The 14,777-nt window shown below is 36.9% G+C and overlaps 1 protein-coding gene across 2 annotated transcripts in view; it reads right to left on the minus strand.

The window, feature by feature from the left end:
• NPSR1 (neuropeptide S receptor 1) overlaps positions 1-14,777 on the minus strand; it is a 174,217-nt gene that overhangs the window by 37,110 nt on the left and 122,330 nt on the right. For both annotated transcript variants that reach the window (XM_032286820.1, XM_032286819.1), the window contains exon 4: positions 1,586-1,679. In XM_032286820.1, coding sequence (XP_032142711.1) covers positions 1,586-1,679 — 94 coding nt within the window. The remainder of the gene's footprint in view (positions 1-1,585; positions 1,680-14,777) is intronic.

Below are 14,777 nucleotides of genomic sequence, written 5' to 3' on the forward strand. Positions count from 1 at the left end.
CACATTGAGAGGCGGCTATATAGTATTCGAGGGCACCAGAGCTAGACCCAGACTGTGTGGGTTCAAATCCTGCTCCTGCACTACTGGCTGTGACCTTGGGCAAATTACTTTCACTCTTGGAACAGCAATTAACTGTAAAATGCAGATAATAATAGAACCTACCTCAAAGAGATGTTATGAATATTAAAATATTTAATACGTGTAAACACTTAGAATCGCGAATGATGCCTAGTGTGCAATCAATAAACATAAGCTACTGAAACTTCTTCCATAGACTAGTTAACCATTCCTCCACTGAGAGACACCAAGGGTAGCAATGAATTCCTGCTCTTCTAGGCAATGCCACAATATGCATCACATATGTATACATGCACACATGTGGGTGTTTCTCCAGAGCAGATACCAAGAAGTCATTTCAAAGTGCTGCACATTTTATATTTCAATAAGATGTGTTTACTTATACCCCTGTCAATAATACATGAAATTACCATATTTCACCCCACTTCTTGCAGATCCTTGATAACGTTAATTATACTTATCTTAAAATTCTATTAAATTTGCTTCCCTAGATGTAAATTCTAAGGAATCATTTTTTAAGTGGATTATCTGTTTTCTACTGTTTGGATTTTGTCGCTTTTTAAATGTTTGATTGCACCTCATTTTTGTGATCAAGATCGTTAGGTTCTTTATCAATTTTCAAAGTTATCTGGAGGAAGGGGAGTACGGGCTGTTAAACACTGGCTTCTTAGTTGCCTTCAGTGTGTATGGAGAAGAGTGGGCTCCAACTGTGGGCAGAGCAGTGGGCAGCTAGTCTTGTGAATATGTACTGGCCCTTCCTCTATGGCATTAGTGCTCCCCAGGGCCCCACTCTGCATCTTCAAACCCAGGGAAACTTGCTATGATTAATCCTCCGTGTTGTACTTCAGGAATCACCCTGTCAGTTGCCTTGGGTCCTCTCCTGCACTCCACATTTATGCAGCCTGTTTAGGAAGTGCTCTTGAGAACTCTCCCATCCCACTTGAGCATCATCTGGGGGTAGTGTGGGCTGTGTGGTCTCAGCCTTCCCACCAGCCAATCTGCTTCCATTTCTTAGGGATCCCTCACCATTTCTGAATCAAGGAGAGTTTCCTTTCACCCCACCCCAATACGATTATCAATTAAAAATATCTTTCCAATTCTTTCTATGGTTTTGGATAAGGAGGACAAGATATTTGTTTCTGAGAAGTTAGTATGGGAGAGTTCATTTCTTTGGACAGGTATGCATGTCAACACTGTTGTAGTGGAAAAAGATGAAAGCATCAGCTTCAAGGTGAATGGTCACAAAGTGGGACAGCCACCTACCTTCCTTAGTGGCTCTGGGCTGTCCATGGGAACCATCAGCATTTTCCCAGGCATCTAAGTTTTCTTTTGTACATCTTTTTGGACAATCAGACCCATGAAGTGAGGAAAGAGGTAGAAGAGGAGAAGGAAGAGGAGGAAAGAGGAGGAAGGTCACAACTATTAAGAGTTACATATTAGTGAAAATGATCCTACCCTCACTCAAGGACGATTCTTTATGAAACAGCACCTGGTCAAGCCAGCTCACCTCCTTGAAGGAACTTCATGGGGTAGACGATGGCGTGGTACCTGTCTATGCTGAGGGACACCAGGACGTAGGTAGAGGCGTAGAGCAGCACAACCTAAAGAGAGAAACAAGAAGAGGCTCATCACTTCAGAGAAGTGAGAGAATGCACAGAATGGAAAGAATAGCACCTTGTGTTATTTAGAAACCTGAGAAGTGAACCAAAGAAGGGGTGAGGGTTGGGTTAGGGAAGGAAATAAATGAATCTCTGATATAAACAAGAGACAGGGAAATACTGGGTAGAAAAGGGCAGTTCCCCAGCAAAAACCCTACCTTCAAGCCTGGAAACCAGTGCCCCTAAATGAGAACAGGCATTCCTGTTTTCATGTCCAAAATGTTGCCTTTTGGCCTGCCACATGACCCTATCCTGTACCCATATAAACACCAAACCCCAGGCTCCAGGAGGAAGTGAGCAGATGAATGGCAGAATGATGTGGCAGAGAAGGAGAGAAGAGAAGGAGAGTCTGAATGCCAAGAGGAGTTCAGCTTGGGACCACCAGAGAGGAGATTGGCCGACGGACGGCCAAATTCCAGGGGAAGATCGTCTTCCCTTTCCATCCCCCTTCTAACTCCCCATCACTGAGAATTACCTCCACCACTCAATAAAACTCCTGCATTCATCCTTCAAGTCCATGTGTGACCTGATTCTTGTTGGACTATGGACAAGGTCCTGGGTACCAAGAGGGCACTGAGCTGGTTAACGCTTAAGCCATCTGCAGACAGCAGAGCTAAAACGGCACAGTAATTCAGGGGCTTCAAGAGTCACAGCTACCCACTCCAGACACTACTATGGAGCCAAAGCCCAAAGCATTTGTCCTGGCTCCTGCACCTGCCCTTCTGTGTGATCCCCCTCCTGTAAGGGTTTTGAGCTTGAGGCAGCCAAACAGAGAGCTATACCCCTGTCCCACATCCTGTGATGGATGGGCCAGGGAACTCTCCCGTTTCATCTCCATACCAGGAAGCAGATTTTGGTTCCTGGTGCTAGAATTTGCACTGTTGGCTATGATGAGTGAGAATGCTTCCAGTTCTTTCTTGCTTACTCAGTCCCTTGGCCTCTTGGAAACTGTATATTTCAGGATCAGTCCTTCTTGACATTTGCATGGTACATTTGTTTGTAATTGACTTTTAAAGCTAAACTAATTTTCCCAGCCACAATTGACATTCCAGAATAATTAGAAAAAAAAGTTCATTTGCCTTTTATCAGCAGGAGTCAAGAGATGACAGAAGGATTCCTGTTTTAGGGAACCTATGTGCAATGTTGAATAATTTATCATCATTAGCACTGACACCATCTGAGAGCTCCCCCTTTTCATCCTCTTCATTAGGCTGAGGCTCTGTTTCTCCTCTCCCTTTCCACTCTCTCTTTTATTAACTTTACTCACACCTCTTAATTATCTGTGTATATCTTTTTTTTTTTTTTTGGCATACTTAGCAGAAAAGGAAATCGGGATTTAAGAAGTTAATTTATCTTATGTGAAGACCATATTTAAAATGTAATTAAATGAAATATATTTGAAGTGATGATCAAGGTGAAATTTTTTTCAGATAACTTGGAGCCTTATTTCTACCAAGAGTCCAGCTGTATTTCTGCTTTGTAACATTTGGATCAAATGCAGATGGGGTAGGAGAGTAACTTGTATACTGAAGTCTAACGGTGAGTATTTATTTCACTTTCTTCTTGGCAATTACCTTTGTTCTGAATTCATGCCTTTTGTTCTTTCTCTGGATCAGACAAACAACATTCAAGTACATTGTTGTTCTTTATTATTTCTACAAATGCATCTCAGCATGAATGTTGTGAAAGACACCAGGGGGAGGAGATTCTGAGGAATGATTAGAAATTGAAGGCTCATAAGAAAGAATGAGATCATGTCCTTTGCAGGGACATGGATGGACATGGACAGAGGACATTATCTTCAGCAAACTAACACAGAAATAGAAAACGAAATATTGTATGTTTTTACATATAAGTGGAAGCTAAATGATGAGAACACATGGACTCATAGAGGGGAACAACACACACTGGGGCCTATAGGAGGATAGAGGGTGGGAGGAAGGAGAGGATCATGAAAAATAACTAACAGGTAGGAAGCTTATTACCTGGTTGATGAAATAATTTGTGCAACAAACTCCTATGACACAAGTTTACCTGTATAACAAACCTGCACATTACCCTGGACTTAAAATAAAAGTTAGAAAAAAAGGTTAAAAAAAGAAATGGAAGGCCCCCCGAAAACTACAGGAAAAAATTGTCCTCTTGGGAAAAAGGTGATAAATAGAGAAAGAGAAAATGGATGACTAAGTTTAAGAAAACAAAAATCGAACAATTGCCTACTTAGACAAAATTGGGGTTTCTACATGTGATCCATGAATTTAGAACTATTAAGCCTGCTACACACAGAGGAGGAGAAGGATGGAAAGGAAGCCATGCAATGGTGGAACGTGTGGGGTGGAACATCATGGTGAGAAGTTTATAAGCATTTTGGGCCTCTGTAGCTGTCTTGAGCGAGGAGAAAGGCACAGTTCAGAATCTGGAGCAGGAGGAAGAGTCACAAACAAGAGTCGCCAGAAGAGCAGTCAATGTTGATAAAAAGATACCAACTTTGAGATACAATCCAAAAGAGTATTTGATTTCAGAGATTAACCATCTTCAGGCATTTAAGCAGGGTAAAAAAAAATTAAAGGTTACCTAAAAGAAATGCATCTTAAATTATCATACCTCTTTTCCACAAGAATAAATGCCAGAAAACAGTATAACAACATGTTCAGACTTTTGAAAAAAAATTATAACATGAGATCTTTGTAAATATCATTTCTGTGCCAAGGCACAGAACAATTTTCTCAGATATATAAGAAAGAAGAAAATGTAACATCATATACTCTTCCTGGCATACTTCAGCTAATTGAGAATTGAATCAAAATTAAGCATTCAGCAAGAGGAAAGAGGATAGACTAATAACAACTATGGTAAGCAATGAAGTTAGAAACACATTAAATGCCTGCAAAATAATTATAAATGTGATTATGACACATTTCAGGAAAAACTTTAGGGAGTTGAATGAAGGGACAGAGTAAAAAGAAAGATAGTATGTTCAATTTTGTTATGTATTTTGGGCATCCCTTTTGTTTTTTACCTTTATAGGGATATATTAAAGCTAAAAGCTTAAGATAAGTTATGATAGAGTAAAATAAAAATGGAGAAATTTTAATTAGTTTCCTATGGTGGCTATAACAAATTAACTACAAACTTGTTGGCTTAAAACAACATAAATATATTCTCGCACAGCTTTGGAGACCAGAAGTCCAAAATCAGTTCTATTGGGCAAAAATAAAAGTTTGGCAAGGCCATGATTCCTCCAGAGACTCTAGGGAGAATCTGTCCCTTGCGTCTTCCGGCTTCAGGTGACTGCCAGCAGTCTTTGGCATGTGGCCAAAGCAGCCCAAGCTCTGCCTTTTCCGCTTCTGTGTGTCACATTCCCTTCTACCTCCCCGTTATGATTGCATTTGGGACTCGGTGGGATAAACCAGGATAATCTCCCTGTTTTAAGATCACTAGCTTAATCACATTTGCAAAGCTCCCTTTTCTTATGTAAGGTAACATCACAGGTTCCATGGATTAGGATATGGATTTTGTGGTGGGGGGATGGGAGGGCTTTTTTAAGCCTACCATAATTGATAATCAATAAAAAGAAAAAAAAAAAAAAAAAAAAGAAAAACAAGTAAATAGCAACAAACAAACCCTTAACGTAGAAAAACTAAACTGAGGTAACTGAAATAACACCAGACCCCAGCACTGTCTGTCACAATACATGTGAATGACTTAAGATCTTTCACTAAGAAAATAACTATTATTTTAAAACATCACTAAAATCCAATTCTATGCTGTTTAAAAGAGAAAAATGTAAAAACCACATCACTTAGATATCTAAATGTGAAAACAGAGGAATGGCCAAAGATATATCAAGCAAGTAAAAATTAAAGAAGGCATTAATTACCATGCTGCTATTAGACAAATTAAATTCAAAGCAAACAACATTTCATGTGATAAAAGATTATTTATATTGATAAAAGATACAATACATGGTGGCAGTAGAACACTCACAAACTTATATGTAACAAGTAATGTAACACTAAATATACAATGAAAATGTTCAAAGTTTTGCAGAAGAATAAAAATATATAGGTAGAAAAAAATAGACTTCATAACATAAGAATACTACACATCTCTATAAAATATCCAGACATTTCAAAAATTGGTGATATACTAAACTACCAAGAAAAAAATCCCTCTCAATAGCTCTAAAAAGTAGGGCTTACGTAAATCACATATTTAAAACAATGAGCAATGAAGCAGAAATTAGTAACATGTTTTTTTTAAAAAATACCACTTGGAAATTTAAACACCCTCATAATTAACTCGAGTCAAGAAGGAAATCAAAGTACAATTATAGTCAATTCATAAATGTCAACAATGAAAACTCTACACATCAACAACATATGGGATACCATTCGGAGAACAGATGGCACCCCGAGGACATATGTCTGAATTCTCACTACCCCACCCCTTAATTCTGACAGAAATGACCTAGGAAATATAAAACTTAAGAAAATCTTGCACAGAAAAGTGAGACTTAAATGCTGGAAACAGAGAAATTTTACTTAGAAAAATGCCAGATTGGATTCTATAAACGAGGATCCCTAGGCTGACTTTAAGAAAATAGACTTAATTTTTCATAACAATTTTATATTTACAAAAAAATTGCAAACAGAGAATTTCCATATTACCCCTCTCCCATCTATATAATTTTCCTTGCTATTAACATGTTACATTAATGCAGTTTGTTCATCAGTTTGTGTAAATTGATGAACAAATATGCATACATTATTATTAACTAAAGTCCATTGTTCACATTAAGGTTCACTCTGTGTTGGACAGTTCTATGGGTTTTGACAATTGCATAATGTTATGTATCCACCGTATAGTATCAGAAGAGTTTCACTGTCCTAAAAATCCCCTGCTTTTATCTATTCATCTCTTTCCTTCTCCAAATCTCTGGCAACACTGGTTTCTTGCTCTTCTATAGTTTTGCCTTTTCGACAATGTAATATAGTTGATAATCATTTAGTATGTAGCTTTTTCAGACTGGTTACATTTACTTAGCAATGAACATTTAAGATTCTTCCATGTCTTTTCATGGCTTGATAGCACATTTTGTTATATCACTGAATAATATCCCATTTAATGGATGTACCACAGTTCATCCATTCAACTTTTTAGGAACATCTTGTTTGCTTCCAGTTTTTGGTGATTGTGAATAAAGCTGCTATAAACATTCTTGTGTAGACATAAATTGTCAACTCAATTGAGTAAATATCTAGCCTTATGATTGCTGGGGTGTATGGTAAGATCATGTTTAATTTTGTAAGAAACTGTCAAATTATCTTCCAAAGTGACTGTATCATTTTGAATTCCAAGCAGTAATAAATGAAGTTCCTGTTAATATACATCCTCATCAGCCATTGGTATTTTCAGTTTTTTAAATTTTAGCAATGATTAATAGATGAGTAGTGTTATCTTGTTGTTTTAATTTGCAATTCTCTAATGGTGTGTGATTTTTTGAGCTTCCTTCCATATATTTACTTGCCATCTTCTTGGTGAAATGTTTGTTCAGATCTTTTGCCCATTTTGTTTGTTTTCTTATTGTTGAGTTTTAAGAGTTCTTTGTACATATTTGGATACAAATCCTTTATGAAATATATATTCTGCAAATATTTTCTCTCATTCTGAGGGTTGTCTTTTCATTCTCTTAAATAGTGTCCTTTGCAAAGTTTTAAATTTTCATAACGTCCAACATTTCAATTATTTTTCATACCAGGATTATGCTCCTGGTATTGTATCTAAAAACTCATTAACAAACTATAGGTCCATTAAATCTTCTCCTATGTTATCTTCTAGTAGTTTTATATAATAGTATTGAGCATTATATTATATCTATGATCTAAACTAAGTTTGTTTTTGTGAAAGGCATAAGGTCTATGTTAAGATTTCTTTTTTTTTTTTGCATGTGGACATTCAACCACTCTTTCAAGAAAGACAGACATTCTTGAAAAGGCTGCCTCTCACCTCTGCTCCTTTCTCAAAGACTAGTTGACTATCTTTGTGTATATCTATTTCTGGGCTCTCTCTTCTATTTCATTGATGTATTTGTTGATTCTTTACCAATTGTTGATTATTTTACAAATACCATGCTGTGTTGATTATGAAGCTTTATAGTAAATGTTAAAATCAGGTAGTTTCAATTGTTCAAACTTGCTCTTTTTCTTTAGTATTGCATTGGGAGCAAATATTTACAAGCCACATATATGATAAAGAGTTAATATCCAACATATATTAAAAACATCTACAACTCAATTTTAAAAATACTACCAGGAATGGTGGTTCATGCATGTAGTCCTAGCACTTTGGGAGGTTGAGGCTGGTGAATGGCTTGAGCCGAGGTATTCAAGACCAGCCAGGGAAATATGTCAAAACCCTGTCTCTACAAATATAAATATATATATTTGTATAGACGCAGAATAACCTATGCATATATCTATCTATATAAATAGATATATAAATAGATTATTTTGTGTCTTTTGCTTTTCCATATGATTTTAGAGTTTGTCTATATCCATAAAATACTTTGTTGGGACTTTGGAATTGTATGGAATTTGTAGATCACATTGGACAGAATAGACATCTTAACAATATTAAGTCTTCCTATTTGTGAACATGGAACATCTCTTCATTTATTTAGATATTTTGCTTTGTTCCATCAGTTTTGTAGCCTTCTTCAATAGATCTTGTATATATTTTGCTAGATTTACACCTAAGTTTCATTTTTTGGTGTTCATGTAAAAGGTATTGTGTTTTTAATTTCAACCTCAACTTTTAATTGCTGGGAAAAAACTGACTTTTGCATATTAACCTTGTATTCTGCAATGTTGCTATTTTTGCCTACTAGGTCCAGAAGTTTCTTTTTTAAAATTATTTTTCTTGTCTACTGTTTCAGATTTCGATTTCTTAACAAAGACATTTTAATTTCATCTTTTCCAATGTATAAACCTTTTATTTCTTTTTCTTTTCCTGTTAAATTACCTAAGAAATCTAGTTTAGTGTTGAATGGGAGTGGTGAGAGAAGACATCTTGGCCTTGTTCTCAGTCTTAGGACAAAAGCACTTAATTTCTCCCCATTAAATATGAGTTTAATGGTAGGGTTTTTGTAGATGCTATTAATCAAGTTGAGGCAGTTTCTCTTGATTTCCAGTTTGCTCAGTTTTTATGATAAATGGATGTTGAATTTTGTTAAATGCTTTTCTTGTGTCTATTGATGGAAAATCGCATAATTTTCCTTTTTTATCTTGTTTGTGTGATAGATTATATTAATGATTTTAAAGTATTTAACCAGTTAGCCAAGTTGTGAATGTAGAGGAAAAGTTCTTGAAGAAAAGTAAAATGACTACTTCAGTGAACACACAAATTATAAGAACAAACTTACTGCTGATATGGAGGAAGTTTTAGTGGTCTGGATATACGGTTAAACTAGCTGCAACGTTCCATTAAGCCATAGACTAAGCCAGAGCAAGTTCTTAAACTCTATTCACCTCTGTGATGGCTGAGATAGACGTGAAAGCTGGAGCAGAAAAGTTTGAAGCTACTGGAGTTTGTTTCATGAGGTTTAAGGATAGAAGCTGTCTCTGTGATGTAAACATGTAAGGCAAAGCACCAAGTGCTGATAGAGAAGTTGCATTAAGTTATCCAGAATATCGAGGTAAGACAACTGATGAAGGTGGCACCCTAAACAATAGCTTTTCAATGGAAATAAACAATCAAATACTAGAAGAAGATGCCATCTAGAACTTCTATAGTTAGAGAGGAGAAGTCAAGGCTTGGCTTCAAAGCTTCAAAGGACAGAATAATTGTTTTTTTAGGGGCTAATGCAGCTGGTGACTTTAAGTTGAACACAATGCTCAGGCCCTCAACAATTAGACTAATCTACTGTGCCTGTGCTCTATAAATAAAAAAAACAAAGCCTAGATGACAGTACATCTGTTTACAGCATGGTTCACTGAATATTTTAAGCTGCCTGTTGATATCTACTTCTCAGAAAAAAAAGATTCCTTTCCAAATATCACTGTTCATTGACAATGCACCTTGTTATCCAAGAGCTTTGATAAAGATGAACAAAAAGATTAAACTTGTTTCCATTTCTGCCAACACAACATCCATTTTGCATCCCACAGATCAAAGATTAATTTTGACTTTCAAGTCTTCTTATTTAAGAAATACATTTTATAAGGCCATAACTGCCATAGATAGTAATTCCTCTGCTGGATCAGGACCAAAGAGATTGAAAACTTTTCAGAGGGACTCCACACTTAGATGTCATTAAGAACATTCATGATTTATGTGAGAAGATGAATAAATCAACATTTACAAGAGTTTAGAAGGTTGATTCCAACTCTTATGAATGACTGATGGTTTCAAGATTTCACTAAAGAAAAGAATTGCAAATGTAGTGGAAATAGCAAGAGAACTAGAATTGGAAGTGGAGTGTGTAGATGTGACTGAATTGCTTCATTCTCGTGATAAAACTTGAATGGATGAGAAGTTGCTTATTATGGATGAGCAAAGAAAGTGGTTTCTTGAGATGGAATCTACTCTTGGTGATAATGCTATGAACATTGTTGAAATGATAACAAATAATTTAAACTAGTACATAAACATAGTTGATAAAAACAGTGGCAAGGTTTGAGAGAATTGACTTCAATTTTGAAAGAGGTTCTACTCTGGGTAGAATGCTATCAAACAGCGTTGCATACTACCAATAAATTTTTTTTGGATAAGGAAAAGTCAGTTGATGAAACAAACTTTATTGTTGTCTGGTTTTAAAAAATTGCCACAGCCGCCTCAACCTTTAGCAACCACCACCCTGATAAGTCAGCAGTCATCTACATTAAAGCAAAATCTTATAGCAGTAAAAAGGCCAATATTTGATGAAGGCTCAGATGATAAACTTTTTTTTTTTTTAGCAATTAAGTATTTTTAAATTAACATATATGTTTTAAACATGTTATCACACATTTAATAGGCTACAGTAAAATATAAACATAACTTTTATATGTACTGGGAAACAAAAAAATTGTGAGATTACCTTTATTATGATACTTGCTTTATTTAGATATTCTGGAATTGAACCCACAGTATCTCTGAGGTATACCTGCATTGTAGCTATTATTATTTTTAATAGCTTTGTCTTTTAACCTTTATACTAAGTATATCAGTGATTTACACACCACAGTTAGAGTATTAGAATATTGTAAAGGTACTTAAACAGTGAGTGATATACTTTTATATGTTTTCATGTCAATTAGCTTGCTTGCTTTTTTTTTCTTTAGCTTGAAGAATTCTGTGTAGAATTTTTGGAAAATAGGTCTGGTAGTGATGAACGTCTTCAGCTTTTGTTTGTCTGGGAAAGTCTTTATCTCTCCTGATTCCTAAAGGACAGCTTCGTTAGGTAAATATTTCTGGTTGGGAGATTTTCTTTCCTTCCTTACATGTATTCTCCTGTTCTCTCCTATTCTGCAAGGGATCTACCGAGAAATTTTCTACTAGCCTTGTTGTAATTCTCTTACACGTGATTTGCTTCTCTCTTGCTGTTGTCAGGATTTTCTCTGTGTTTTTGATTTTTAACAGTTTGATTATAATATGCCTTGGTGTAGTTTTATTTTTATTGAATGTGATTGGAAACTTTTGACCTTCTTATACCTGGATATTTATATCTTTCCCCAGATTTGCAAATCATTCTGCCATTATTCATTTAAATAATCTCTTCTTTTGTCTCTCTCATCTCCTTCTATAACTCCTGTAACTTGTTTGCTATAGTTTGGCTATGTCCCACCCAAATCTCATTTTGAATTTTAGTTCCCATAATCCCTACATGTTGTGGGAGAGATTCAATGGGAGGTAATTAAATCATGGAGGTGATTTTTTCCCATGTTATTCTTATGATAGTAAGTTCTCATGAAATCTGGTGGTTTTATAAGGAGCTTCCCTCTTTGTTCAGTTCTCATTCTTCTCTCTCCTGCCACCTTGTATAGAAGGACATGTTTGCTTTCCCTTCCACCATGGCTGTAAGTTTCCTGAGGCCTCCCCAACACTATAGAAGTGTGAGTCAACTAAATCTCTTTCCTTTATAAACTACCCAGTCTTGGATACGTCCTTATAGCAGCATGAGAATGGACAAATGCATTGTACATTTGCTCTTTTGATGCTGTCTCATAAACCTCTTAAGCTTTCTTCATCTTTTATCATTCTTTTTTCTTTCTTCTTCTTTAGTTGTATATTTTCAAATAACCAGTTTTTCAGTTCACAGCTTCTTTGTCTATGTGATAATTTCTGCTGTTGATGCTATTTATTATTTATTATGATTTTTAGCTCCAGAATTTCTATTTGATTTTAAAACATAAATTCAATTTCTTTGTTCAATTCTTGGTTTTGGTTGTACTTTTCTTTTCTGGTTTTGTAGAATTGCTTCTCTTTAAGTTCACTAAGCTTTCCTAAAACAATTATTTTAATTGTTTTGTCAGGCATTTCATATATCTCTATTATGTTGGGGTGAGTTACTGTAAAATTATTGTGTTCTTCTGATGGTGTTATGTCTTTTTGTTTTTTTTTTAATGTTTATTTTTGCCTTATGTTGATGTGTGTGCATTTGGTAAAGCAGTCAAATGCACACACATCAATCTAGGGGAAAAATAAACATTAACACAACCAAAAAGAATCACCTTCCATTGATGGGCACTTGGGTTGGTTCCAAGTCTTTACTATTGTGAACAGTGACACAATAAACATATCTGTGCATGTGCCTTTATAATAGAATTATATATAATCCTTTGGGTATATACCCAGTAATGGGATTGCTGGGTCAAATGGTATTTCTGTTTCTAGATCCTTGAGGAATCGCCACACTGTCTTCTACAATGGTTGAACTAATTTACACTCCCACCAACAGTGTAAAAGTGTTCCTATTTCTCTACATCCTCTCCAGCATCTGTTGTCTCCTGATTTTTTAATGAGCGCCGTTCTAACTGGCGTGAGATGGTATCTCAATGTGGTTTTGATTTGCATTTCTCTAATGACCAGTGATGATGAGCTTTTTTTCATATGTTTGTTGGCTGCATAAATTTCTTCTTTTGAGAAGTGTCTGTTCATATACTGGATAAAGAAAACGTGGCACATATACACCATGGAATACTATGCAGCCATAAAAAAGGATGAGTTCATGTCCTTTGCAGGGACATGGATAAAGCTTGAAATCATCATTCTCAGCAAACTGACACAAGAACAGAAAACCAAACACTTCATGTGCTAATGCATAAGTGCGTGTTGAACAATGAGAATACATAGACACAGGGAGGGGAATATCACACACTGGGGCTTGTTGCGGGGTGGAGACTAGGGGAGGGATAGCAGGGGGTGAAGGGATAGGGGAGGAATAGCATTAGGAGAAATACCTAATGTTGGTATGGGGTGATGGAGACAGCAAACCACCATGGCACATGTATACCTATGTAATAAACCTGCACATTCTGCACATGTAACACACAACCTATAGCATAAAAAAAAATCTGAGGAAAAAACAAGAATCACCTTCCAGAATTTATGAACTAGTTCACTCTGAAAAGACCATTCTCTATGGTGGAGGGTTTATTGGGTGGGGTGGTATCAGTGATGGTGCAGATTTGTAGTCTTTGTGTAGTTTTTTCAGCTCAGGTTAGAGTTGACAAAGATCATAAGGATCTTCAGTGGCCAAAGCAGTGGATATTGGCAGTAGCAGCAAGAATTGATAGGGTCTTCAGTGGTGATGGCTGCTAAGGTTCTTCTGATCTTTTCTCCCACCAGGGAAGCTGGAGCTGAGAAGATTTTTCTTTGTACTAGATCTGGCTTGTAGGGCCTCTCATAGTGGTCTGATAAGTGGCACTCATGGAGTAGCCGTAGAACTGAGGTCTGATGCATGGGCTCACATGGAGTGACTGTGGCTCTGGAATTGGAGTGGTAATGACACTGGCGCTCAAGGTGCAGATGCCCCCTCTGCTGCATGGTGTGGCATGTAAGGCATGGTTACACATGCAAAATAGTGTGGGAACTGAGAACACAGTCTTTCAGTGGCTTCAGGGTTAGGGCAAGACCTAGCTCTCTATGACTGAGTTGTTTCCCAGGGCATAGGTGCCTCTGCTGTAATGTTGGTAATAGTATACTTGTGAATTAGTCAAGGAGACAAGAATGGGAGCACAGGTATGCACAGAATTATAATGGCTCTGTGGCCTGGGTGGGGCTACCTCTCTATAGCGGTTAAGTCAGTGTCTGGAGTGTGGACATGCAGGGAGAGTTTAATATTGGGGTTTGAAGTGTTAACTAGCTTACTGTGGTGCTGGCTGTGGTGTTAAAAACATGATTGGGCCCAGTGTAGTCAGAGACTCTCAGTCTGGAGTGTGGGCATTCCCAGATGGCCACGGCTCCAGGGCTGGAACTTGCACATGGTTGGAAGAGATGACAATCCCATTCCCAAAGCAGCTCAACAGCAATTGCTTCTTGCGGGATAGGAGGGAGTTATAGCCACATCTCCCCCTCTGGGGTTCCCTTGCAGGAATGGCTGTTGTTTAGACAGAGGGAAAAGATTCTAGTGTCTTCTGTGGAGCAGGCCACTAGAGACAATGTTGGTCCTTTCTGTGTCTAACACTGATAACTTCCACCTTTCCTCTTTGTTCCTAGCCAGACCATGGCCTCTCAGGTATGCCAATCTACCAGCAATTCTTTCTATGTTGTTATTCTCCATTTTTTGCTGCATAATGTTGCTGCAAATTCTTTAATGGGAACTTGAGCCCTCTCTGGGCTATTTTAGTTTGTGAATAGCTGTCTATACTTGAATGTTTTAGAGGGATGAAGGTGAATACCTCCTACTCTGCGATCTTGGTGATAGCTCCTAAACAGAGATTTTCTTAAATTCCAGAAACTACTAATTCCCCCAGTCATTGCAGAGGCCTGTGTGAATGTTGGAGCATGATTTTGACACTTAGCCAGGCAACTGACAATTATGTCTTTGCCTTCACTTCC

Source organism: Sapajus apella, unplaced genomic scaffold (assembly GCF_009761245.1).
Source record: "Sapajus apella isolate SASKATOON/1434 unplaced genomic scaffold, GSC_monkey_1.0 scaffold19, whole genome shotgun sequence".
In the NCBI taxonomy this organism is placed as follows: domain Eukaryota; kingdom Metazoa; phylum Chordata; class Mammalia; order Primates; family Cebidae; genus Sapajus; species Sapajus apella.